Below are 26,274 nucleotides of genomic sequence, written 5' to 3'. Positions count from 1 at the left end.
AAGCTTTTAAGGCTATTTAATGGTTTCATGCAACTTAAAAATCTAAGTTTGGAAGTAAGTGGCTAATGAATTTCTCCTTTTATTGGTAAACAGCCACCATACACCAGTGTTACTACCAGTATCTAGATAAGGTGTTTAACATGCTTATATTTCACTTGAGAGCTAGAATACAGACTTTACAATATATCTGAAACATCATTAAATATTGTGATAATGCCATTATGACAATAGCCTATGTGTGTGGCATTAAAAAAAATATTGGCTGGTCATAGACAGTATGTTTTTCTGAACTGAACTTTAAGTTTTCTAGAGGCTAACATGATAACAAATTTATCCTCTTGACATGGTGTATCACAGTCTTCTTTCATAAAGTTCACAGGCCTTTCTTATTGCCTTTCCCTGCACGATCCTGCAAGAAAAAAAATGTGACAGGTAGTTATAGCAAAAGTGAGAAACACATTCATAAATATGACAAGGACTTTTAAAAAACATCCTCTTTTCTGTGTATAGTTATTATGAGAATATCAAATTAAAACATAGATTGAGAAAGTCTCAAATTTAAAAAAAACTACAAAATGAGTAGTTTTACTTGAAAAAGTGCTTAGAGGGATAAAAAATAACACTCTTGAAAAGTTCATCTTTTCCCCTGCTTTTATCTATTTTGCTTTCATTTCACAGGTTATACAAGGAAAACAAAATTTCTAAAATTTCCCTCTTGCAAACTTAATGAAGATTTTTGGCAAAGAGAGAATGAAGAGAACCAAAAAACCCATATGGGGTGGCCTTGTTTTTTTTGTTCTTCAGATATGTACCAATAGAACTGGCTTCTCAAATTATACTCTTTGCTGATCTCAAGACGATTATAATACATGATTTAAAACTGGAGGAAAATGGGATAGAAGTTAACCATAGAGATCATTTGCATGAAGAAGGTAGACATCTACACTGAGAAAAAATATCACAAACAATGGAGTTCCGGGGTTACTGTTGCACCCGGGAAGCTATCAAGCTCTCATTGGGGCTGAGCATTTCTGCTTTCAGAGCAACTTCAGTAACATCAACTTGAAGCAATCGAGTCAGAAGACAGCATTAGAGGAGGTATATGACTAACAAGGTACCGCTTTTATGTGTTTACATGTATCTTACCACTTTAGATAAAAAGCACAGCTTTAATGGATCGCTATTCTGGATAAGTCCCTTAAGTGAAGGGTGATTTTCCAAAATGAAATTTTAAAAATGGCTAGTGCTGATGGGTTTGTGCTGCCAATTATCCTGAGTACATTCTGGGTTTTCTTTTCTACAAGAGAGCCAGGGCAAACAAGGAAAGGCAAACACTACATATTTCGAAGGGATTATTTTCTAATATTTATTTAGTGCCTATAACGGGAAGGGCATCAGATGGGGAAATCCAAACAATTTTAAAAGATGTGAAGTGGGATTTGTTTACAGTAAAGAAACAAGCTTTCCTCTCTTCCACCTGTTTCCTTAATGTTTGAACAGTCCTTTATTTTATGATTATTTTATTTAAAGTAAATCAAGTATATAAAATTGAAAAGTTAAGTTTCCCAATGAACTTTATGATATAATTCAATTATTGAGGTTGTTCTGACAATTGAAGTAAAATTCATGAAGGACAATTTGGTGCAGCTTTTTACTGTAGATGGTCTACAGCAATCTTTTGCTTCTCAGCTGGGTTCAGAAGGTGAATATCAAAGTGTAAGAGTCACTTTTAAGAAAATGGTTCTCATTCAATGACACTTATATTTCAGAATCTTATTCAGGTTCTCCTACTGGACAATGGAGGGTTAAGTAGGTGGATGGGAAAAAAAAGTGTCCAATTGAGAAATAACTCGTAGCACTGTACAGTTGTAGAGAGTTTTTCTTGTTTAAATATATTTAAAGTGCTTTCTTGCCCAGGATCTGATTTAATGCTCATGAAATATTATAATCCTCATCTAAGTACTGAAGAAGCCAAGCTGCATGAATGTCAAATGATTCACCCGAGGTTTACAGAACTGGTCAACCACGGAGCTGAGAGTTTTTTTCATCAGATCTTTATCACAAGGAATTGGTTTTATAGGTGATGAGAGAGTAGACACACCACACAGGGTGGTAAGAGACACCTCAGGTATCAGCAACGGCAGAAAACCATTCTTTGGGCTGGAGGGCAATGGAGGAGACAGTGTTAACGGATCCCAGGAACGAGGTCCCACCAGGTGGAAGACGCCCAGTGGGAACTGGGACCATGGAAAGAGATGAGGCTGCTGTGGCAGATGCCACCCGAAGCGGAGAGAACAGGAGACTTTCTTGGCTTTCCCCCTCCTCTAGCCTTCAGTCTTCTACCAGTGCCTCCCTTTGGCCGAATCTGCCCAGAATCCAGACAGCGGACCCCAGAACCCACAGTCCAATGACCAGCACAGGTGAAGGAGCATAGTGGTTAATGATGGAAGTTCTGAAGAAAGATTTCCTGACTTTAAATCCAACTTTGAATGCTATCACTTTTCAGTTCAGTGACTTTGGGTACATTATTTAACATCTCTCGGTCTTGTTTCCCTCATTCACAAAACAGGGTATTAAAATATGTATTTTATCAATAATTTGATGGGTTATGAAGGAGAGAATGCAGATAACATATATGAAGCCATCAGCTAAGTGCTTGGTCCAGAGCACACCCTCAGTAAATGTCATCCATTAAGTATTTCAAAAACCTGGATACAAGGCTTAAATGCACCAAGGCCCAACTCTCAGCCTGGCACCTGGCATATCTGGGATGAGGACATTTTTTCAAAGACACAGGTATAAAAACTACTTTCTTGGAAAGAGATTACTCGTAAAAACTTTTGAACATCTTTTATCAGGAATGCATAAGCTGCAAACTGAAGCTTTTTTTGGGGAAAGAAAATGGGTTGAGGGTATCTTACTGTCACATACATTCTTGAGGGATTAACAGAATCATTGGCTGTTACCACAATGGGACATTCTCTGCTTCTTCCTCCATCCAGGGATCTAAACGTTTCTGATACCCTGGGTAGAGACCACCGGTGTAGATGCTCATCCTTGTTGACTACACCCTGATCTCACAAATGGGAGGGAAAAATAGTTCTATTTCTAGGCGAGAGGCTTCTAAAATGTTTCTTCACTTTCCATGGTGGATCTTTAAGTATGCGATGGAATAATTCTCATCATGCCATGGTGAAGTCAGCAATTTCAGGACCTCTGTTGTAGAGATGGAGAAAGGGTGGTCCTGCTGAAAATCTAACTACCTACTCCAGAGCATGAGACCTGAGCTCTTGGTGTCCTGGGTCTGGAGCACACAGGGTATCTATCCTTCTCTGGTCGCCCTACTGTCAAAGTAGGCCAGTTAAATTAGACATGCAACTCAGCTGGGAATACCAGATTAAAAATGTGCGTCAGCTTAACTCTTGACTTGCTCTAATCAAGGCCAAAGTGGCTGGATGAGAATAAGTCATTCTTTCAGTAAAATTTCTACAGAGGAATTAATACTGGTAATAGTGATAATTATGATAACAGCTATCATTCCTTGGGTGTTTACCATCAGCCAGGCACAATGATAAGCACCCTACACATTTTATTTAATCCTCCCAACAAGCCAGTGAGCCAGGTGTTATTACTGTTCTGATTTTACAGATGAAGAAAAGTGAGCCCCAGAGGGGTGACATGACCTACTTGGGATCACAAAGCTAATAAGAAAGTTATAGTTATTCCAGGCCTGTCTGACTCCAAGCCTATGAATATCGTGCTTGTTCGTCTTGTGCCAGGCACAGTGCTGGATCCTGAAGATACAATGACCACTGACATGCAGGGAAATGAGTCCTGGTACTGAGACTTCTAATACAGTGAAATAACTGTAGAGCTGTAATTGCTAAAAAGCCCTCACTGAAGGCCACAAATGCTGCCAATTTCTAAGGATAAACCCAATCTGAAAGCAGAAGAGCAGAGACCCTCCACCTTGGGAGGAATTGGGAGGGCCAGGGTTGCCTCTGGAATGGTCTCTTGCCCGAATTCTCCCCACATGTGGTCAAAGTGGGCTGGGAAATCAAATCAGGCTAGGGGCTGGCAGCCCAAGAAGGAAGGGAAGACAAACCCAACATGGGTGAAGGGAGGGAACTGACTCTTGCTGGACTGAAGGGGAACAGAAAGAAAACCATGGCCCCTGACTTTGTGACTTCAATGATAAAAAGGTTTTCTCCATTTCCATCTTTCATCTCAACTCTGGAGGTAAAACATATATTTGAATGCCTCAGGCTTTGTCCTAAGATATTTCAAACAGTGGGATAGAAGGAGTAGTGTAATGTGGGTCTTCAATTTTTGGCTTTATTTTGGCATGCATATGGCAAACATTCTACATGGCAAAACTAAATTTTTCCAGAACCAGTCTGGCTTCCACTGCTGTTGTTTTTATGGCTCAATTCTTTTGCTTACAACTTTACCCCAGCTAGAATGCTGTAAGTTAGCATGTCAGTAATTCTCTATGTTATGATTATTTTCATGCAATATCCCAATCTTCAAGTAAAAATTGGCTTATTTAATCACTTTGCCAAGTCAGGATTAACTATCAATACATCCTCTTGGCTTGTGAAGGGCAAATAACCCAAATAATTGACTTAGGTAATTAATTACTATTTCAAAAAGCTGAGGCTCGTAAAATGGATGTCACCCACCTGAAGTTCTGAGTGTTCTTTCAGGAGCCGGTCATATTCTTTCGAAAGTCTCTCTGATTGCATCTTCATCATCGTCATGTCATTTTGTGCCTTAGAAAGGGCTAGAGAACATCAAATAGAGTTGTAAAATTTTTATTTTGAAATAATTTCAAATTTATGGAAAACTTGCAACACTTGGAGAACTTCTTTGTAGCCTTTACTCAAATTCACCAACTGTTGACGATATGGTACATTTGTAATTGTATTCTCTATCTCCACACATGCACAATCATTTTCTTGAACCATTTGAGACTAAGTTACAGACATCCTCCTCCTCTACCCTTAAGTACGTCATTGTGTACTTCCTAAGAACAAAGATATTCATCATATAGTTAGCAAATTTAGGAAATTTAACATCAATACAATACTCTTTATCTAATCTACCATCCATATTCCAGTCTTGGCAACTGTCCCACTTATGTCCTTTTTATCATTTTTTCAGTTCTAGTCCAGGCATCCAGTCCTATATCAAAGATTAACAGTAAGTTGTCATGTCTCTTTAGTTTTCAATAATCTGGAATAGTTCCTCAGCCTTCCCCCTGCCTTCTTCTCCCCTATCTTTCAAGACATTGACATTTTTAAGAATGCAGGACACTTTTTTTTTAATAGAATGATTTCCACTTTGATTTTGTCTGTCTTCTCATGATTAAATTTAGGTTATGCCTCTCACTTACAAATATGACACATAAATGATGCTGAATGTATCTCAAGGTATCACATCCAGAGGCCCATGTGCCTCTCACTGGTTTTTCCATATTATAGTTATTTTCCTCCTTGTAACTAAGAAGCAGTGAGAAGACAATTAAGACTATGTAGACATCCTGTTCCTTGTCAAAACATCCCCCCTATATTTAGCATCTACTGATCATTCTTGCCTAAACCAATCTTTGTTGTGATGGTTGCAGAATGGTGATTTTCCAACTTCATCATTCCATCCAAATTTATCAGTCAGCATTGTACTATAAAGAAGAGCCTTCCTTTCTTCTCCATCCATCCATCCATCATCAGTATGAACTAATACATTCCTATTTTTTCAATGACTTATAATTCATTACTATACTTAATTTCTCCCAGATTTGGCCAGTGGGAACTTTAGGCTGGCATCTATGTCCTTCGACTATGCCCCCAACAGTTTCTGGCACAAGATATTCCAGGCTTATCCTAACACCTCCCAGGCTCAACCTCGACTCAGGCATTATAGAACAGAGTTTAACAGAGGGTCTGTTTTTGAAAAAACTGAGGGTGGAAAAAATACTTTATCATTTTTACTAAGGGATGGGTGACAATATTTCCTTAAGAACAAAGACAATCACTTTCTTATACAAAGTTGAAAAATATGGGGTGTATAAGTGGCACGTAAAGACTTTAACCTCAAGATGATACACAAATATGGCTACATATTAGTCTTTGTCTACCAAAAAGCTACAATCTAAGTCAGCAATTTAGGTAGAAGTTAAAAAAAATATATATGATAAACACTTAAGTCAACATATTGTGTAGAAGCTAATGAGCACATGTGTAGAAGGGAAGAGTAGTGTAAGATGGACTGGAGAAATTCTGGGAATCCTGGACTAGCTCTACATACAATTCTGCACATGTAGCCTTCACCAAGTTCTGCATTTGTAAATTTTTTAGGGTAGGATTTTAGGAAAGAAAGTGGGATTTATAAAACTTAAGTCACTTTTTTGGCAAAATGAAATTACAGGTTCTGTTTATAAACAGTTTGATTGCCTTCCCTCCTGAGAAGCCATCATATGTTATATATATAAGTATGTAAGTCACTATCAACTGAAGTGACTTTTTTTTTTTTTTTTGCATTACACGGGCCTCTCACTGCCGTGGCCTCTCCTGTTGCGGAGCACAGGCTCTGGATGCGCAGGCCCAGCGGCCATGGCTCACGGGCCCAGCCGCTCCGCGGCATGTGGGATCCTCCCGGACCGGGGCACGAACCCGTGTTCCCTGCATCGGCAGGCGGACTCTCAACCACTGCGCCACCAGGGAGGCCCCTGAAGTGCCTTTTGTATCAATACTTTCTAGACTATTTTGTCAAATTAAACTCTCTGCATTGTTCTGCATCTGCATTGTCCAATAAATGTTCTACAACTGTGCTGTCCAATATGGTAGCCACTAGCTTCATGTGGCTACTGAACACTTTAAATGTGGCTAGTGCAACTGAAGAACTGAGTTTTAAATTACATTAAATTTAAATTTTGATTTATTTATTTTTAATTAATTATTTTTGGCTGTGTTGGGTCTTCATTGCTGCGCGCCGGCTTTCTCTAGTTGCGGCAAGCAGGGGCTACTCTTCGCTGTGGTGCGTGGGCTTCTCACTGCAGTGGCTTCTCTTGTTGCAGAGCACAGGTGCTAGGTGCGCAGGCTTCAGTAGTTGTGGCACATGGGATTAGCTGCTCCGTGGCATGTGGAATCTTCCTGGATGAGGGATGGAACCCGTGTCCCCTGCATTGGCAGGTGGATTCGTAGCAGCTGCGCCACCAGGGAAGTCCCTTAAATTTTGATTTAAATAGCCATATGTAGCTAATGGCTAGCCATAATAGACAGCGCAGCTTTATAACTTCCTCCACATTACTTCTATAGATCCATAAATCTAAACTAGGTATTAAAAGTTGAATTTGACAAATTTTGTGTGTCACTTAGTAGAGAAGGGCATGGGTTAGACGTGGAAGAGAGATTTTTGGTAGTTGGCTAGATTTCATAGGGACCACACCCACAATATAAAGATTTACACATTAATTTTCAATCTGTGCATAAGGCCTTTCCTAGATGATATTTTTTTTAAATTAATAAATTTATTTTTGGCTGCGTTGGGTCTTCGTTGCTGTGTGTGGCCTGTCTCTAGTTGCGGCGAGCGGGGGGCTACTCTTCATTGCGGTGTGCGGGCTTCTCATTGCGGTGGCTTCTCTTGTTGAGGAGCGTGGGCTCTAGGTACACGGGCTTCAGTAGTTGCGGCACACGGGCTCAGTAGTTGTGGCTCGTGGGCTCTAGAGCTCAGGCTCAATAGTTGTGGTGCAGGGGCTTAGTTGCTCCGCAGCATGTGGTATCTTCCTGGACCAGGGCTCGAACCCATGTCCCTTGCATTGGCATGCAGATTCTTAACCACTGTGCCACCAGGGAAGCCCCCTAGATGATACTTGAAAATACAAAACATGGTGTTATCTTCAGTTCCTTCCTTACTAAAAGTGTTTACGAGCCTGGACTTACTTTGGTATATAAAAAGCAGGGACTTCCCTGGAGGCACAGTGGTTAAAAATCCGCCTGCCAATGGAGGGGACACACACAGTTTCCATCTCTGGTCCGGGAAGATCCCACATGCCACGGAGCAACTAGGCCCGTGTGCCACAACTACTGAGCCTGTGCTCTACATCCCGTGAGCCACAACTACTGAGCTGACGTGCCACAACTACTGAAGCCCGCGCGCTTAGAGCCGGTGCTCTGCAACAAGAGAAGCCACCGCAATGAGGAGCCCACACACTGCAATGAAGAGTAGCTCCCGCTCGCCACAACTAGAGAAAGCCCGCATGCAACAACAAAGACCCAATGCAGCCATAAAGAAAGAAAGAAAGAAAGAAAGAAAGAAAGAAAGCGAAGAAGATTCTACAACTTAATAATGTCTGAATAGCCTGTAACAGTGGTTTTAAAAATGTTGGTCAGGAGGTTGTATTGAACAGTTCGTCTTAATGTTAAAAATGATTTATACTTAAATTTTTGAAATGAATAAATTAAGTAGGAAATTCTTAGATATCAACTCATTAGTTCCTTATTAAAGGAACTAATCTTAGATATCAACTTAGATATCAACTCATTAGTTCCTTATTAAAAGATACTATTTTTCTCATGATGTGTTAGGAGAAAGAATGAGTCAAGTGGAACTACAAATCTGTAGAAGAAGCTAGAAAACCACTTGTACAGTCTATCCAGAAGTTTCTTCTCATCATGAATGGTACAAAGCTATAACAAAACAACTGCAGGCAAATCCTGTTTTTCTTGCACTTATCAAGCCAAGGCATGAACTGTATTTCTTATTTTATTTTGTATTTCAGTGGATATTAGTAAACCTAATGATTACTATTTTACTGATTTCACTCTAAATTAGGAGAGGATGTTACTGTCCAGGAGCCTTTTGGACTGTTTCCTAGTCCTTTCTCTACCTCTCATTCTATAAAAATTACAATATTCTGTTTTGGTTGTTTTCTACCTCCTTCTGGAACTGCCTTCATGACTAAGGGATTATATAAACTTGTTATCTGACATTTGAATATGCTTGTTTTATTTTGAACCATGTTATTTTGGAAACAGCATATATATGGAAGACATCAGACAAGGAGGCTTGAGGTGATACATCTAAGTCACTATTTCAATTTTCTCATCTGCAAAAATGAGCTGCTATCATTTGCCAGTAGCGTTATGGGAATGTTGAGATATTTCATGAGAATACTGGCCAGATTCATTTATGTTCACTGGGAACTTTTTGAGGCAAAAATCATTTATTAATATAAAGAATAACCCCAATTAATGTTACAGTGACATGTAGTAAGCCAAAATGTTTGTGCAAAATGCCATGTAAGCAGGCCAAAAATATTTGTGGTTTTCCAAGTGCCAAACTTACATTTATGGAGCTATTTGCACAGCAAGAGGAGTTGGTGAGACTGATGCACTGTGTAAATGTATTGTATCACTATGTTTTCTACCCGGGATAACAGACAGTATCAGCTAAGCTCTGCCAGGAAATGTAAGAGAAAATTTTTAGACACATTGGCATGGCAGCTCAAGCTGGCTGCTGTACACTAGCTATAAGGATTGTGCCAGAGAAAGAAATTTTTCAAATTTTAATTTGAAAAATTTCCCTACATCTAGTGATTATTTCTTTTCAGTTCATTTGGTTCTATTTTTGAGAACTCGAGAGTGTGACATACCAGAGCTCTTCAGTACTTAATCCTCACATGTACTGTTCCTTTACAAGGACCATCACTGGACCGTTAAGCTACAGTAATGCTTCCAAAATATTTGGAAAGTAGACACACAAACTTCTGTTCAGTAAGGGACATAAATGTGGTTTTAATTATATTATGGTTATTTCTGTACAGGCCTATATTGTCAGGTACATGCAGGTAAGGTCTGTTTTATTTATCACTTCAATTATCACCCACTCTTTTTTAACCTCACATCCATATGTTGATAAGGTGTGTTGATTCTACTTCCTTTTTATCTCTCCAATCCATCCACTTCACTCAGTCTCTGTTATCACTGTCCTCATCTCTAGTTTAGATTACTGAAATGGATTCCTCACCTTGTTTCTTGGCTACTCTAATTCATTGTCCACAGTAATGTCAAAGTGATTGCTTGCTCCTCTGCCTAAAAACCCTCTAGCACTGCTCCCCCCACCAAAATGTTAACATATAAACATGGCACATGAGGCCCTTTATGATGGATCCTAGGCTTACTTTTCAACTCTCACCACTACCTCCATCTTATTTTATGCTCCAGCCACAGTGAGCACCTTGTAGTACCTCAAAAAGGCATACTCTTTCAGTTACATGCTACTCATTTTGTTAAAACATCCTTGCCCATCTCCTTTCACCTCCCTGCCTGACTCATTCTCTCCCATTTCATCTGGCTAATTAATATTTATCCTTTGAAATGTCAAGAAATTATCCTTGATCTTTTCTGTTGGCTTCTACTTCATCTTGAGCTTAATTTTATTATAGCACTTACCATGCTGAGGTATAATTATGTCCCTACCGGACTGTGGACTACTCAAGAAACAAAGCTGTGTCTTGTCTCTCTGTTCTGGGTACCCAGCACTGTGCCTAGCACATGGTAGGTGCCTAAAATATGTTCCTTGAAGGAAGGAAAGAACAGACAAATGAAAAGTCTAAGCTTTAAGCATCTGAAAAATTCACTTGTGTGGAACCAGTTCATTTTTTGAAAATATGACAAATGTCAGGTAAACAATGAGGTACCACTTTAGTCACTTGATGGGAATCTTGGTTGCAAATAAACCAAATTATATCTCTAATGGAAAAAAAATTCAGGCTAGCTGGAAAGTCACAAAGCAAATAGACCTTTCTTGATATTTTGATAAAAATATAATCATGTTACAAATATCTCATGCTAATTCAGAATTAAAACCAAAAACCAAACAAATACTATTACAGAATCCAGTTTAGTTTTAAAAAAAAAAGAAAACACTCATTCTATGGGGCAGGATATATACAAGATAAGCCTGGAGCACCTTGTAGAGTCAGAAGGATGTACTCAAGAAAAGATTAAGCAAAAAAAAAAAAAAAAATCCACAATGATGGGGACACGTCAAAGAGACACAGGAGCCAACTGAAGGAGCTCCCAATGGCTAATGCTAAAATAATGACTTGAGCAACAAAATAAATAAAAAAGTATTTTTTTCTTTTTTTTTTTTACAGCCTTGTTTATTCCCAGAAGGCCTCAAAAAACTGAAGCAATAGTCATGCTTTATCCCTCCCCAGATGAATCTTTAGGAAAAGGCAAAAGATTCATTTGATTATGAAGAGAAGCACGAGTATAGATTAAAAGAGTATTAAATTATAATCTACAGTACAAAGTGAATACCCATGAATAAATAAATAAGTAAATAGGGGTAAATAGACATATCTGTGCAGAAGAGTTCCAAAAGTTTATGTAGATACTCTCACCTCAAGGAGGTAGGGCATAACCCCCCACTTCTTAAGCTTGGGCTACAAATAGTGACTTCCTTCCAAAGACTACACTATGGGAAGAGGGGCAAGAAAGTAACTTTGCATAGAGAAACCTGACAAACACTAACATCCGCCAGGCAATCAAGGTCAACATCAACAGTGATAAATCATGCTGGTATGTATTTCTGGAATAACGTGATGAAAATGGCACTTTACACTCTGTGACTTTCCTCTCCAGTCCCATAACTCCAGTCTGACCATGAAAAATATCAGACAGCTTCTGATAGAGAAACATTCTGTAAAATAACCAATACTTCTCAAAACTGTCAAGCTCTTCAAAAATAAGGAAAGTCTGAGAAATTATTATAGCCTAGAGGAGCCTAAGGAGACATAAAGCTAAATGTAATGTGGTATCCTGAATGAGATCCTAGAACAGAAAAAAGATGTGAGGTGAAAACTAAGGAAATCTGAATAAACTATGGACTTTGTCAATAATAATATATCCATATTGGTTCATTAATTGTATAAATGAACCATATTAATGTAAGACATGAATAATAGGAGACACTGAGTGTGGGGTATATGATAATTCTCTGTACTATATTGCCTATTTTTCTATAAATATAAACTGTCCTAACATAAAGTTTATTTTAAAAAAGTACAGTGGGAAAAAACCCCACACAAAACACATATATACAGGACAAGATATAATAAAATTTATTAGGCTATAAGTACTATCTTAGTAACAACCTATCAAATATGACCCCTTAAGTTCTGTTGTTTTAAATAAAAAAAAACTTAATTAAATTTTCCTTTCGTGTAAAATCTTCTGATGTTTTAAAATTATTATATTATGTAGTTAAAACCCCACCAAAGTGGTAATATTAAAAAAAGTCAGTGAGTAGGGAGTGAGGCAGTAGATAAAAGAAAAGCAGATATTCTAGTAAAGAAGCATGAACCGCACTATTTATGATAGCCAGGTCATGGAAGCAACCTAAATGCCCATCGACAGACAAATGGATAAAGAAGATGTGGTACATATATACAATGGAATATTACTCAGCCATAAAAAGGAATGAAATTGGGTCATTTGTAGAGACGTGGATGGATCTAGAGATTGTCATACGGAGTGAAGTAAGTCAGAAAGAGAAAAACAAATATCGTATATTAACGCATATATGTGGAACCCAGAAAAATGGTACAGATGAACCAGTTAGCAGGGCAGAAATTGAGACACAGATGTAGAGAACAAACGTATGGACACCAAGGGGGGAAAGCTGCGGCGGGGGGGATGGTGGTGTGATGAATTGGGCGATTGGGATTGAAATGAATACACTGATGTGTATAAAATGGATGACTAATAAGGACCTGCTGTATAAAAAAATAAATAAAATTAAATTTAAAAAAATGAGGTAAGCCAGACTTAATACATTTCAAGAATATCAAAGTGTAGGTCACTTAACCTTCATGAATAAATCTTATGTGTAAGAGGTTTAAGTTACTTAAGAGGAGGGTTGAGGGGCAATATGATTATAAATATCTTAAAAATATTTAAAGTTAGTGTTCATAAAAACAGTTTTTATGAAATCTACATTAGGGTCAATTTGCACAGCAAATACAGAAGGGCTGTGAGACTTAAGCTCCTTAACAGCGATGAGAAATCTTTACTGTTTTCATCAAGAATATGAAGAAGGAAACGTTCTTCCCAGTCTCTAACTGCTCAGAGTCCATGAAACATAAGAGCCCCTCCAAAGATTCCTACTGTTCATGACTAGAGAAGGTGAAGCTGTTACACAGGTGAAACTGCCCTAAGACAAGGGAGGCATCCACTTATCTATCCATTCAACAATGTATGGAATGACTACTAGGCATCAGGCATTCTACTAAGTGTTGAGGATGAAAAGATAGGTAGGGTCTTAGCTCTCATAATACTCATTTTCTAGTCAGAGGAAGACGCACAATAAAGCAACCAACCAACCAACCAACAGTGAGTGCCAAGTGTCATGAAGAAAGTTAGAATAGGGTAATGTGATAAAGAATGACCATGCAGCCACATGAGATGGAGTACTCAGGAAAAGTTTCTCTGAAGTGGTAAAATTTAAGCTACTATCAGTTCTGTCTGCTTAGGGCACCTAGAAGTAATGACACCCCAGTAGCAATGAGCACACCTAGGCTCTAGATGTTATTTTCTAAATACCATTCTCTACCTAAAGGCTCACTGGAGAAATGGTTGATTCAAGGGCTAGAGGAGGAAAAGCACAAGATAAGCTTGGACTATCTTGTTATACCAGAATGTATGTGCTTGCAGAATAGGGGCATGACAAAATGATATGGGACCCAGCTTGAAAAGACTTCCACTGGCCAAGTCTGAGACAATCTGAACAATAAAATATAATGCTCACAATGAATTATAATGCAATGAATATACTACACAAGCAAATCAATACGTAACGGGGGGAAAAAGGGAAAGCTTCTCCTTTAACAATAGAATGGCATCTAATAAATGGAGAAGGAATAAGAGAATTAGAAAATCACCATTTGGAAAATATAAAAATAATAAGTGAGAGGAAAATATGAAGAGAAAGAAAAGGATAAGGCAAGCGTAAGGTGTTATCATTTGGGTACAGGGCATTTTTTTTTTGGTATTACTTTTGCATCTCTCCTGTGATTTGAATTTATTGTGTCTGAATAAAAAGTTAAAAGGAAAAAAATAAATTGCTATGAAGTAGAGCAGAGAAATGGGGCAGTAGGTGAAGGAATATGAGACAAAAGGAAGTTTTTGTTTTTATGTTTTGGGATAGGAGATGCCAGAACATGCCTGTAGGGTGATAGGAAGTGAGGAAGTAATTGCAGAAACAGAGTCCTTGAGAAGGACAGTGGGGCTGGGAGCCAAAGCAGAAGAGGGATTGAAACTTAATCCACAGTAACCCATAAACAGGTAGAGTTTGAGCCCAGCTGAGGGAGGACAGTAGTTTTGGTGGGGAGAAGATGACTTTTTGGATTAATTCTTTGTGCCCAACGAAGTAGGGTGGATTTAGAATTTAGAAGTGAGATGAGAAGATCTAAAGTAGTTCTGGAGAGTGAAAAAGTGAAGGTTTTAGAGAAGTTCAGTAGGACTGTCACAGTGCTGAGGGGCCATCTGAATGCAGGGACCATTTATTTAAAATAAGAAGTTAGTTCCTTCGGCAATGCTGAAATGCTTGGGTGCGGGTACCAAGTGATGGATACCTGACTATCACCAGAGCTCGGTTCCTTGAGAGAGGAGGGAAGTAGAGGAGGAAGGGGGGAGGAAGAAGAAGGAGGTAAGTAGTTTGCAAGGGCCTAATTATGATGAACCAGTGTTTGGGGGTGAGATTTACTCATATCTATTAGATAACAGGCCTACAACACTAAGTATGTGCTGGGGACCAACAGGTGACTTAGATGTGGCCCTTGCCTTCACAGCACTTACAATCTAGTGAGAAAGATAAACAAATGAAAAGTGATTTCTACAGAGTACACTATTAAGTTAGTATCCATGCAGAACTATGGAGGTCCAGATGGAAGCCACTCAACCCAGCTTGAAGGGAGAGAGTTTCAGGGAGGCTCCTTAGAGGCGGCGATGCCGGAGCTGAAGGATGAGCACAAGCTGGCAGGGTGTGAAGGAAGAGCGCAGTAGAGGCAGACAGACCTGCGGTCCTGGGCAAAGGGGAAGGGTGATGGAACACCACTGTGAGGAGAACTACCAGCTCCCATACGTAGTAGAGTCGGGGTACAACATGTAGACTGGACAAGGGTGGGGCAGGCAAAACGAGAGACGACGCTGGGGGGCAGATCGCAGAAGACCACGTGTGCCATCCTGAAGAGCTATCAAGGGCACAGGAACCAATACAGAGTTTTAAGAAGTGAAGAAGCATAATCAGATCTGTGGTGTTGCCACTCTAGTGGCAAAGTGAAGAAGCCAAACTAATGGCAGGGACATGCTTTAGAAGGAAGGGAAAGAAAGCTGCCCAAACAATTATACTGAAGAGTAAACATGAATGCATGAAACCAATTACAGCTCTATTTGTCACACGAACAAAGGGGAAATGAATGATTTTTTTTGTGTGTCTTAATTTCTCTACCTATCGCTAGGTATATTGGTGCCTGCGCCTACCCTCTGGGGGACTATGAACATGAATGAGGTTTATGGGTGAAGTGCTTTTGGGTTTTAGAAAAGACAGGGATGTGAGGCATGCTGATACTTATAAGGATTACTGGGACTCGGGGCCAAGGAACTGACGAGCAGGCTTTATAATTTAATAAATAAAATCAACCCCACTGTTATGCTATTAGCGAATGAAACACCAATAAATGCATGAAGACTTCCTTCATTAATCTTAGCTGGGTTGCTAAGTAATGTATTTAAGAAAAGAATTTTGGCTCTGTGACTTAGCAAAGAATAATTACAAATTATATTAATATGCTGGCTTTGCACTTAAAAATCAGGGTGTACGTTTTAGGCAAAGTACTGTGTAGGTATAGCTTTATACAAACTGCTTTGAAAAGGATATGCTTTATAAAGCAAGTTCGTGTGTAAGCAGAAGCAACACGTGGAATCTAGAAGAATTTACAAACCATCATATACGAGAATTGAAGGAGTTAGTTTACTTTGACTGTAAATAAAGAACTAGTTTCACTATATATAAGCATATATAATTTCTTAAATTATTTGATCAACATTCATTCAACCAGCACTTAAGTGCACAGCAAATTTTCTAACAATATTAAGCAGAAACCAATCTCTTCAACACCATTATTTATACTGAAAAAGGTATTCTTCCTTATTTGAACATCCTTAATAGGGGTCAGTAAACTACTCCTGTAAAGGGCCAGACTGTAAATATTTTTAGCTTTCTTTTTATTCTCTGACCGCACCACTCGGCTTGTTCTCCAACCAGGGACTGAACCTGGGCCCTCCGCAGTGAAAGCTCGGAGTTTTAACCACTGGACTGCCAGGGAACTCCCTTATTTTCAGCTTTCTATGCCATGCAGACTCTGTCCAGTTTACTTAACTCCACAGCCACAGAAAATATGTAAACAAATGAGCGTGGCTTTGTTCTAATAAAATTTAATTTCTAACATCAAGGCAGCAGGTTAGATTTGGCTCATGGGCCATAGTTTTCTGATCCTTCTCCTAAAACACACTTCTAAGTCTTACCACTTTTCTCTTAGATTATAAATTTACTGAAAAGAACTATAAATTAAAGTATCAGAGCATGAGAGGAGAGGAGGATCCAAATTATACTGGAAACTTTAAGAAACCTCCTAAGAAGTTCCCCATTTTATCCCTTCCAATTTTGCTTATCGAAAGAACAAAGGCTATACAGGCAGTGGATGCTGCAATGAGATTTAGTTTTACGAAGAAAAGGGTTTTCCTTCTTTAATTTTCCAGCTCATTTTCCTAGCTGATTGTTTTCCATCCATTTCAAAAGTGTTTTTAGAGCAGAGTTGTCCAGTTTAATTTCTGTACTGCACTTGGCAGTAAACATAAACCTGATACAAGCTGATCCAATCTATATGTCCATCAACATACTTGGAGAACTATGCTTGATTATATTCTTATCACCTGGAACATTCTGTTATTCAGTATGCATTTAGCACTCTCCACTCTATGTTTTTTAGTAAACTGACTCATGTATCACACAGGGGAAGAAATAAATTGTAGTCACTTTATGTATATATGCTGGATCCATCCATCTGGGTTATAAAGCTCTTCAGGGAAGAGACTGTTTTCTCTCGCTTTAATGCCCCTCTGTAGACCTAATAAAAGCTTTTCCTCAGGTAGCATCAGTCATGCTTGCTGGTATTGTCAATGCTATGAAAGGTATCCTTGAATTTCTGTCTTCAGTTACTATCTTCCCTGTAGCTATTCCTCCTGGTCACTGGATGACACTTAAATAGTTTATTTTATATAGGGCCTGCAAACAGATAGGAAGCTCACAAAAAGGAAAACATCACAACTAAATAGGAATGTAATAGGGAACAGCAGGAGAAAATATCACCATGACATATTAGTGCAAGGAAAGCAGTCACAGCAAGAAAGCCTCCTTCTTCTGGTTTGACAGTAACATCAACTGCATTTGGAGATAATATAAACTAATAAATGGCAATATATCTTTCATTTAAAAATAAAAAACCAACCTAAGAGCTAAACCCTGACTAAAATGGTGGGTCATATATTTTATTTGCTTTAAATAACTGATGTACTATTAATTACATATAGTCTATTGCCACATCCTTCAAATAAACTATGCTATTCTTTTAAAATATGGACTTTGGGCTTCCCTGGTGGCGCAGTGGTTGAGAGTCCGCCTGCCGATGCAGGGGACACGGGTTCGTGCCCCGGTCTGGGAGGATCCCACATGCCGCGGAGTGGCTGGGCCCGTGAGCCATGGCCGCTGAGCCTGCGCTCCGCAAGGGGAGAGGCCACAACAGTGAGAGGCCCGCATACCACACACACACACACACACACACACAAAAAAAATAATAATAATAATAAAATAAAATATGGACTTTTATTTTCAGCTAACAAAGGGAAGGAGATGTTAAAGAAGCAGAAACTTCCAGATAAGTAAACAGAGGAGAAAATACATGTTTTTTCTTATTCAAAGCACAGAAACTCATTAAAAGGTCATAAAACAAAAAACATAATATGACTAAAACTACCAAAATTTTTAAAGCATTGCAGAATTTAAAATAAGATGGTGGCTTTGATTATAACTGCAAGTTAAAGATAGTTGAATTTACACCCACAAGAATTTGCAACTGTAAGATATGCTTAGTTTGGACTTTGAGAATTTATTTTTCGATAGATAGATGGCTCAAATAGTTCCTTTGTAAGGAACTCAAGAAGAAGGAATTTAGGGTTACTGATATACAGAATAGTAATTCCCTTGTAATTTTCTCTCTTATCTTGATCTTCAATTTCTCTTGTAAAGCACTTCAACTATTTTCACTCCCTGGTCCCTATGTTAGTATGATTTGTTTATTACTGGCATTAATGATGATTTTTTTAAAAAACCTGAACATCTTTAAGGGTAGTGAAGTTGGTCTGTAAAAGGAAATGCTAGAATGCTAGTTCTTTTCAAGGTAAGCCACAGTGACAGAGAAGCATTTATCCAGGAACAGAGTTGAATAAACTAGTTGAGAGTGGAAAAAAATAAACCTTCTATTTGGTAAAGGAGAAGTTTAAATAGGATTAGAAGATTCCATTTCCTGGTCCAAATCTAAGGTCCCTGTTATATGCTGCCAATACTTAGGAACACAGAATGGGCCGTTACAATCAGTTTCTGTTCTGTTTGTATATACTTCATTTAGATAGCATTTAAAATTTGCTTTATCTCCAGCAATACCACTCCTGGGTATTTATCCAAAGAAAACTAAAACACTAATTAGAGAACAAAAGATACATGCACCCTTGTGTTCACTGAAGCATTATTTACAATAGCCAAGACATGGAAGCAACCTAACTGCCCATCAAAAGATAAATGGATAAAAAAGATGTAATACACACGCACACACAAACACACGTATGTGCACACATGCAGACACACACACAATGGAACATTAATCAGCCATAAAAAAGAATGGAATCTTGTCATTTGTGACAACATGGATGGACCTAGAAGGGATCAATGTTATGCTAAGTGAGATAAGTCAGACAGAGAAAGAGCAATACTGTATTATTTCACTTATACGTGGAATTAAAAAAAATTAACAACCATAACAAAACATAAGCAGAGTTTTATATATAGAGAGAACAAACAGGTGTTTGCCAGAGGGGAGGGGAGGTAAGGGGAAGAAAGAAATAGGTGAGGAGATTAAGAAGTACAGATTTCCAGTTGCAAAATAAATGAGTCACAGGTATGAAATGTACAGTGTGGGGAATACAGTCAGTAAATATGTAATATCTTTGTATGGTGACTTACGGTAACTAGACTTGACTAGACTTATCATGGTGATCAGTTTGAAATGTATGGAAACAGCAAATCACTATGTTGTGTAAAAGGAACTAACATAGTGTTGTAGGTCAATTATACCTCAAAAACAAACACTCATAAAAAAGAGACCAGATTTGTGGTTACCAGAGGTGGGGGGGCGGGAATTGGGTGAAGGCAGTCAAAAGGTACCAACTTCCAGTTATAAGATAAGTACTAGGGATGTAATATACAACATGATAAACAGAATTAACACTGGTGTATGTCATACATGAAAGTTGTTAAGAGAGGAAATCCTAAGAGTCCTCATCACAAGAAAAAAAATTATTTTCTATTCTTTAATTTTGTATCTGTATGAGATGAAGGATGTTCACTAAACTTATTGTGATAATTGCTTCATGATGCATGTAAATCAAATTATTACTCTGCACACCTTAAACTTATACAGTGCCATATGTCAACTATATTTCAATAAAACTGGAAGAAAAATAAATAAAATAAAAATTTGCTTTATCCTTAACAGGTATGCTTTTTATTTTTTATTTTTTGGCTGCACAGTGTGACCTGTGGTATCTTAGTTCCCTGACAAGGGATGGAACCCGCATCTCCTGCACTGGAAGCACAGAGTCTTAACCACTGGACTGCCAAGGAAGTCCCTCAATAGGTATGCTTTTTAAGGACAGTTTTAATTATGCTCCATGTTAAATGATCTTACAATGAGTAAGTTATATGAATAGTTCCTAAAAAATTGCTGATAGAAAGAAAGAAAAAGAAAGGAAGGAAGAAAAGAAAGGCAAGGAAGGAAGAAAGAATAAGGGCAGGGTCAAGGAATTTGCCTCAATCACTTTTTTGTATTTTCTTCTTTTTCTTTTCCCTTTATGTAGGAGAAATACACTACTACTCAACCTCTACTATTAGAATGGCAGCCCTGATAACTTTCAACGTAGCATGTTATGGGTATACTACTGCTCCTAAAGGAATGAGGAAGCGACATGTCCACATGCAACTCGATCACTTTCAAAACTGTATCCACTTTTACCACCGCCTGGATGCACGCAATGTATGAATGGTATGTATTGCCTCGCAGTGGTTAAGAATCCGCCTGCCAATGCAGGGCACATGGGTTTGAGCCCTGGTCCAGGAAGATCCCACATGCCGCAGAGCAACTAAGCCCATGTGCCACAACTACTGAGCCTGCGCTCTAGAGCCCGCGAGCCACAACCACTGAGCCCGTGTGCTGCAACTACTGAAGCCCCCACACCTAGAGCCCATGCTCTGCAACAAAGAGAAGCTACAGTAATGAAAAGCCCGCATACTGCAACAAATAGTAGCCCCCACTCGCCGCCACTAGAGAAAGCCTGTGCGCAGTAACAATGACCCAACGCAGCCAAAAATAAAAAATAAGTAAATAAAATAAATAAATTTAAGAAATTAATTTAAAACAAGAATAAACACTGGGAAAGTATTAAGAATAAATACTGGGAAGCTCTCCTGGAAGAGTCTTTCAAAGTCAATCTCCTTGGATATCAGAAGGTTTTCCACTACATACAAGGTCTATTTTTATTATGAGGGCTTGTGAACTTTGTAAATTCTTTAGAGCCTAAGGTCTCATTTTTCATGGCACTGCCCTTTCCCAATTACTCCACACACTGGGACATCAGAGTTACCATTAAACAAATCATTAAAAATGACAGATCAGGTCCTTACACCTGACTAAGTTAGTCACGAGTGTAAATTGGGTGCTTGGGGACATGCACGCTCTCGTTTGGCTCACTAGGGTCATATTACTGCACTGAAGCACAGGTAATTTACTAACTGGTCAAAAATCTAAGCTGGTGGTTAAAAACTGATTGAGATTTTGGCACTACTGATAGAGTGAGTGCTCTTAATACCTGCCTTCAGAATAGCACTTTTCCAATTTGGATTGAATCAGTTTAAACAGACATTTTGTATTTATGCTTTACTTCTCCTAATATATTTGGAGAAAATGCTTCACTTAGATTAAAGAAACACTAAGGGTAAGACCATACATATGGAAAATACTCTACCTCTATTGAGAAACAAACCACACTGCCTTTCTACTCAGTTTTCAAATATAAAAGAACTTGCTAAAACATTTCTTAAGCACTGTCAGCCTTAATATCCTAAATTTTTAGAAATCTATGAATATATTTGAATGGTACTATGTACAAAGCATTGTGCTACTGAATTCATCCAAATCTTGTACTACTAATTTATTTCTTAGTTCTTGTCTTAATGAATTTGATTGGTATAGGTCAAGAGAACATAGCCAGGGTTATACCTCCTTTAGAAATGGAACTTTGATCTTCTCAAGGTCAGTAACAATGTTATCTAAAATAAAATGTGTTCATAAAATACTACACACCTTGCAGGAACCAAACAGGACATACTCAAACAGGTAAAATCTGCTTTTACCTCAACATTGATTCACTTTGAAAGCAGTTTTACAGTCTACACTTCAAACACAGAAGCTTGGCATCTCTTGTTATCAGATCATAAACAAAATGCCTGTATTATCAAAGAGTTCATTTTCTCCAAACATATGAATTGTCTGTTAAAGAAATATTGAGTTCCTTTATATTACTCAAAATAGCCCTGAGTTTAGAGTTATATATCAGACTTGTGAGGTTAAAGCTCAAAATATCTCAGAGTTGGAATTTTTAAAAGGCAAAGGGAGAAAAAACTAAGCTGGCCAGGGTTAGGAGAGGTGTAGCATGGCACACAACCTATTCTTGTCTGTCTTTTTATTTCTGTCCTACTCTGCTTACAACATAAGGGAAAGGATCCTTGGCAAATATGAAAAAAAGAAAGCAGAAATTTAAAATAATTTTTTAAACTAATTAAAGGTATTTTAGAAATAGTCCCTTGCATTCTTCAGAAGGATTAGCACCAATATTTTGTGCTGGGTAAAAAAAGAACACTATTTCTCACTTGAAATGTCTGATTACTAAATTTATTTTCATACAAATGTTAAAACTTCATGATCATGTTCCAAATTGTCTGGAATTGCAGAAGAGCCAACAGTACACCAACTATGAGAAGATTTAGAATTTTGAGCTATACTATACCTATCACATCATCTACCACCTTGTCTAGAAGAGTAACTTATTTTTTAACTTACTGCCTCTAAATGATTTTTTCTTTTTTTACTTTAAATAAGAAGTAGGAAAGTAACTATATATTTTATATCATATATGAAATACCCTACAGATTTTTTTAAAACAGAATTAGCTTTTATCTTCAGGCTTTCCATCTCAAATTCAAATACTTTTTTTTAAATAGGTTTATTTATTTATTTTTGGCTGTGTTGGGCCTTTGTTGCTGCGCGCAGGCTTTCTCTAGTTGTGTTGAGCGGGGGCTACTCTTTGTTGCGGTGCACGGGCTTCTCATCACAGTGGCTTCTCTTGGCACGCGAACTTCAGTAGTTGTGGCTTGGGGGCTCTAGAGAGCAGGCTCAGTAGTTGTGGCACACGGGCTTAGTTGCTCCGCGGCATGTGGGATCCTCCTGGACCAGGGCTAGAACCCATGTCCCCTGCACTGGCAGGAGGATTCTTAACCACTGCACCACCAGGGAAGTCCCTCAAATACATCTTGATGAACTCAACTCTACACAAACAATGCCCATAGATAATCAAACAGCAAGTTATAGTACAGAAACTTCTATTATACTGAGGTCTATTTTAAAAAAACTAAACTTACAAATGGCATAAAGTAGGTCTTTGATTCAGTCACTGAACGTTCTCCAAGTTATTCCCAACACAAAGTAGTGGAAGAGATCTGAAATTGGAGAAGGTCTATGCATTGGTTATTATCTTGACTCTGACTGAGAGGTTCCCCAGTATCTGGACAACATCAAAGACTATGTCATATGCAGGAATGTTGCTCAGCGGTCAAGCCATAAACTTTTATTCAGAGTTTCCTGGGATGACACTGGACTTGGGACTTTTCTGTGCTATGCAGCTATAGGCAATAATAATTTGTTGTCCAAGAAGAAGAAAATACTAACAGAGCTATTTTTCAAAAAACAAAAAATGTAGAAGAAATAGCTGCCTTCAGGAAAATGGAGTTGGGATGCCCTACCCCAAGTCCTCATTGCAATGTGTTTTGGAATGAGACATTCAAGCTCTCAGCTGGCATCCTAGACTGTGGCTTATTCTATCCCTATCCATCTCTTTCAAGGAACATTTTCCTTATATCTGGCAGGTAGAAAATATTAGGGCTTGAGATAAGCAACGTATTTTCTTATAACCAAAATAATAAGATAAATAATAATAATAATTATTATAAGATTAATCATAAGATAAGATAAATAATAATAAATAAGATAAATAATAATAATAAGCAATCCCCCTGTCATTGCTTCTTTCAAAGAAGCAATATACTATGACGGAAAAATGTGATTCATTTCCAAACATGTTTTTACAAGCAACTTTTCAGGAACATAGCTCTTTTGCTAAGGGAGGAACATCTGTATTTACAACACAGATCTGAAACACCTACATGTTTGTATGTATAACAGAGCATGTTTCTCTTGGCTGAAACAGTGTTTTATCTCCGTATTTGAGCAGGAATTTATAAATAGGTCACTCCTGGTATTTTAGCCAGAAGAACATTTAGCCATGAATTTTGTTTTAGGAAAAACAGTGAAGTGTAACAGCATAAAATATCACAATACTTTTCCTACTTTTGTGCATGCATACAACGTTACCATTTGAAGCCTGCTTTAATTCAGTTTTCAGTTTTTCCTTATCTTCTGCTAGTTTTTTATTTTCCGCTTCCAAAATGTGTTCTTCTTCCTTGCCATGGTTTTTCAAGAGCTATCAGAAAAGAGAGTTATAGAAAGAAGTAACATTAGATTGCAATAGCCATTCTTTCAGGAAAAGAGATGAACAATGTATTTTAAATTATTCGTCTTTATTTTATTCTTTGTCCTTTGCAGTATTTTATACTTTTTTATAATGTAAACTTCTGTTAGCAGAAACTTGATATTTGGCAAACACACACAAAATTTCTTCTATGATTGAAATCTCTGAAATGAAAATAACAAGAGTTTCTGGTTGGGCTACAATTAAAATTATATTTTCAGGGACTTCCCTGGTGGCGCAGTGGTTAAGAATCTGCCTGCCAATGCAGGGGACCCGGGTTTGATCCCTGGTCCAGGAAGATCCCACATGCCGCAGAGCAACTAAGCCCGTGTGCCACAACTACTGAGCCTGCGCTCTAGAGCCTGTGAGCCACAACTACTGAAGCCCGTGCACTCTGGGGCCCACGTGGCACAACTACTGAAGCCTGCGCGCCTAGCCCGTGCACTGCAACAAAAGAAGCCACCGCAATGAGAAGCCTGTGCATCGCAATGAAGGGTAGCCCCCGCTCACTGCAACTAGAGAAAAGCCCACGCACAGCAACCAAGACCCAACGCAGCCAAAAAAAAATTGTATTTTCAAAGATATTTAGATAAACAATGTCTTTTCCTTGATTGCGTGATGTTACTCTAAGGAAAAAAAAGTTCTGGGGACAGTACTACTTGGAAAGCCATTATGTTCCAGTTGCAGAGCTGTCTACTCAGACTAGTTCTATATAGACAAATTCATAAGAGAAGAATATAATGGTGTCAGGATAGAGATGGGTAAGTGGAGAATAACAGGGCCATCTCTTCACCTGGACAATTCTACCTAATTTTCATTGAACAGTCTCCAAATTACTTTTATTCGGTTAATCCTTTACAATGTTCTTTATATTTTCAAATCTATTCTGGCTTTTAAAATGTTTATGTTTGTAGCTTATGTTTTCTAGGCAAGAAAAATTAAGATCTGAATAGTAAAATATTTGACTAAAATAAAAACATCATGGGGTAAAAAATTCATAATCTATATGTCTGGATGGAAATCATCGTTAATAGGATGAAGAAGTTGACTTATCAAAAAGAAATTGTAAGATGTTAAGTTACCAAGAAAGGCAAATTAGATTAATGTTTGAAATACAGAACATGTATATACAGGCATGAGTTATCTGACCAAGTACAAGGCAGCAATTTGATACGGAAAGGTTCCGTAGTCAGGTAAAAAAGTTAACTCAGGACAATTTAAAACAGACTGACAAAGTAAAGAATTTCTACTGCAGGGTGATTCCTTTTCTAATGTAAGCTGATATATTAAACAAGCAAAACAAAGTTCTACTGAGCACGGCTACTACTACATGCAAATATTTTACAGTGCTATGTACTAATGTACTATAAGGAGTAAAAGTGTAAGAGAAGCATGGTCTCTGCTCTCAGGTAACTTCAGTCTAGTGGAAAGGATGAGACTAGAGCATAGATACTGCAGCACACGATCGAATACAATACTACCGTGGTATAACAGAGACTAGGCAAATCCAAAGGAGGAATTAAAGCTCGAATGAATATATTGTATAATTCCAAGAAATTTTTTTAGGAGATAAAGGACTGAAGTACCTACTAAAACCGAAGGAGCCTCGTATCTCCAAAATTAAAAAAAAAAATTTTTTTTAAAGAGCAGAAACTAGGAAAAAAACCCTCCAAATCTCTACCAGTTTGTTGACCATTTCAAGTTCAAAACAATCTTAGCTGTTACTTCACTGAATTCAGTTAACACAGCCTCCAGTGATTACCCAAATTGGAAGAGAACGACTGAGTTACAGGAATGTTTACCCTGCCTGCTTGAATTATTATTGCCATTGACTTGGAAAAGTTGGATTTGGTGTCAGTCTCGTAAATAAGCTTTCATTACTGCACCTGTCAACTTGTTTAACTTTATTTTGTGTAACTTGATGCTGGAGAAAGACCAAGAGCCCTGGAATCTGAAATTCAATAGCTACCAGCTACAATAATGCACATGTTCACTGTCCCACCCACCTTATCCCACCTTG

At 38.1% G+C, this 26,274-nt stretch overlaps 1 protein-coding gene across 1 annotated transcript in view; it reads right to left on the bottom strand.

Moving 5' to 3' along the window:
- Positions 1-280: 280 nt before the first annotated feature.
- LOC307057957 (uncharacterized protein) overlaps positions 281-26,274 on the bottom strand; it is a gene marked incomplete at its 5' end in the record, with an annotated part of 53,687 nt that continues 27,693 nt past the window's right edge. The window contains 3 exon segments of the mRNA XM_079711246.1: positions 281-409; positions 4,683-4,783; positions 24,098-24,206. Coding sequence (XP_079567372.1) covers positions 374-409; positions 4,683-4,783; positions 24,098-24,206 — 246 coding nt within the window. The 3' untranslated portion in view covers positions 281-373.

Source organism: Hyperoodon ampullatus (genome assembly GCF_949752795.1).
Source record: "Hyperoodon ampullatus genome assembly, chromosome: 9".
In the NCBI taxonomy this organism is placed as follows: Eukaryota; Metazoa; Chordata; class Mammalia; order Artiodactyla; family Ziphiidae; genus Hyperoodon; species Hyperoodon ampullatus.
Note: the sequence above shows the minus strand (reverse complement) of the source record. Positions and strands in the feature narration are given on the sequence as shown.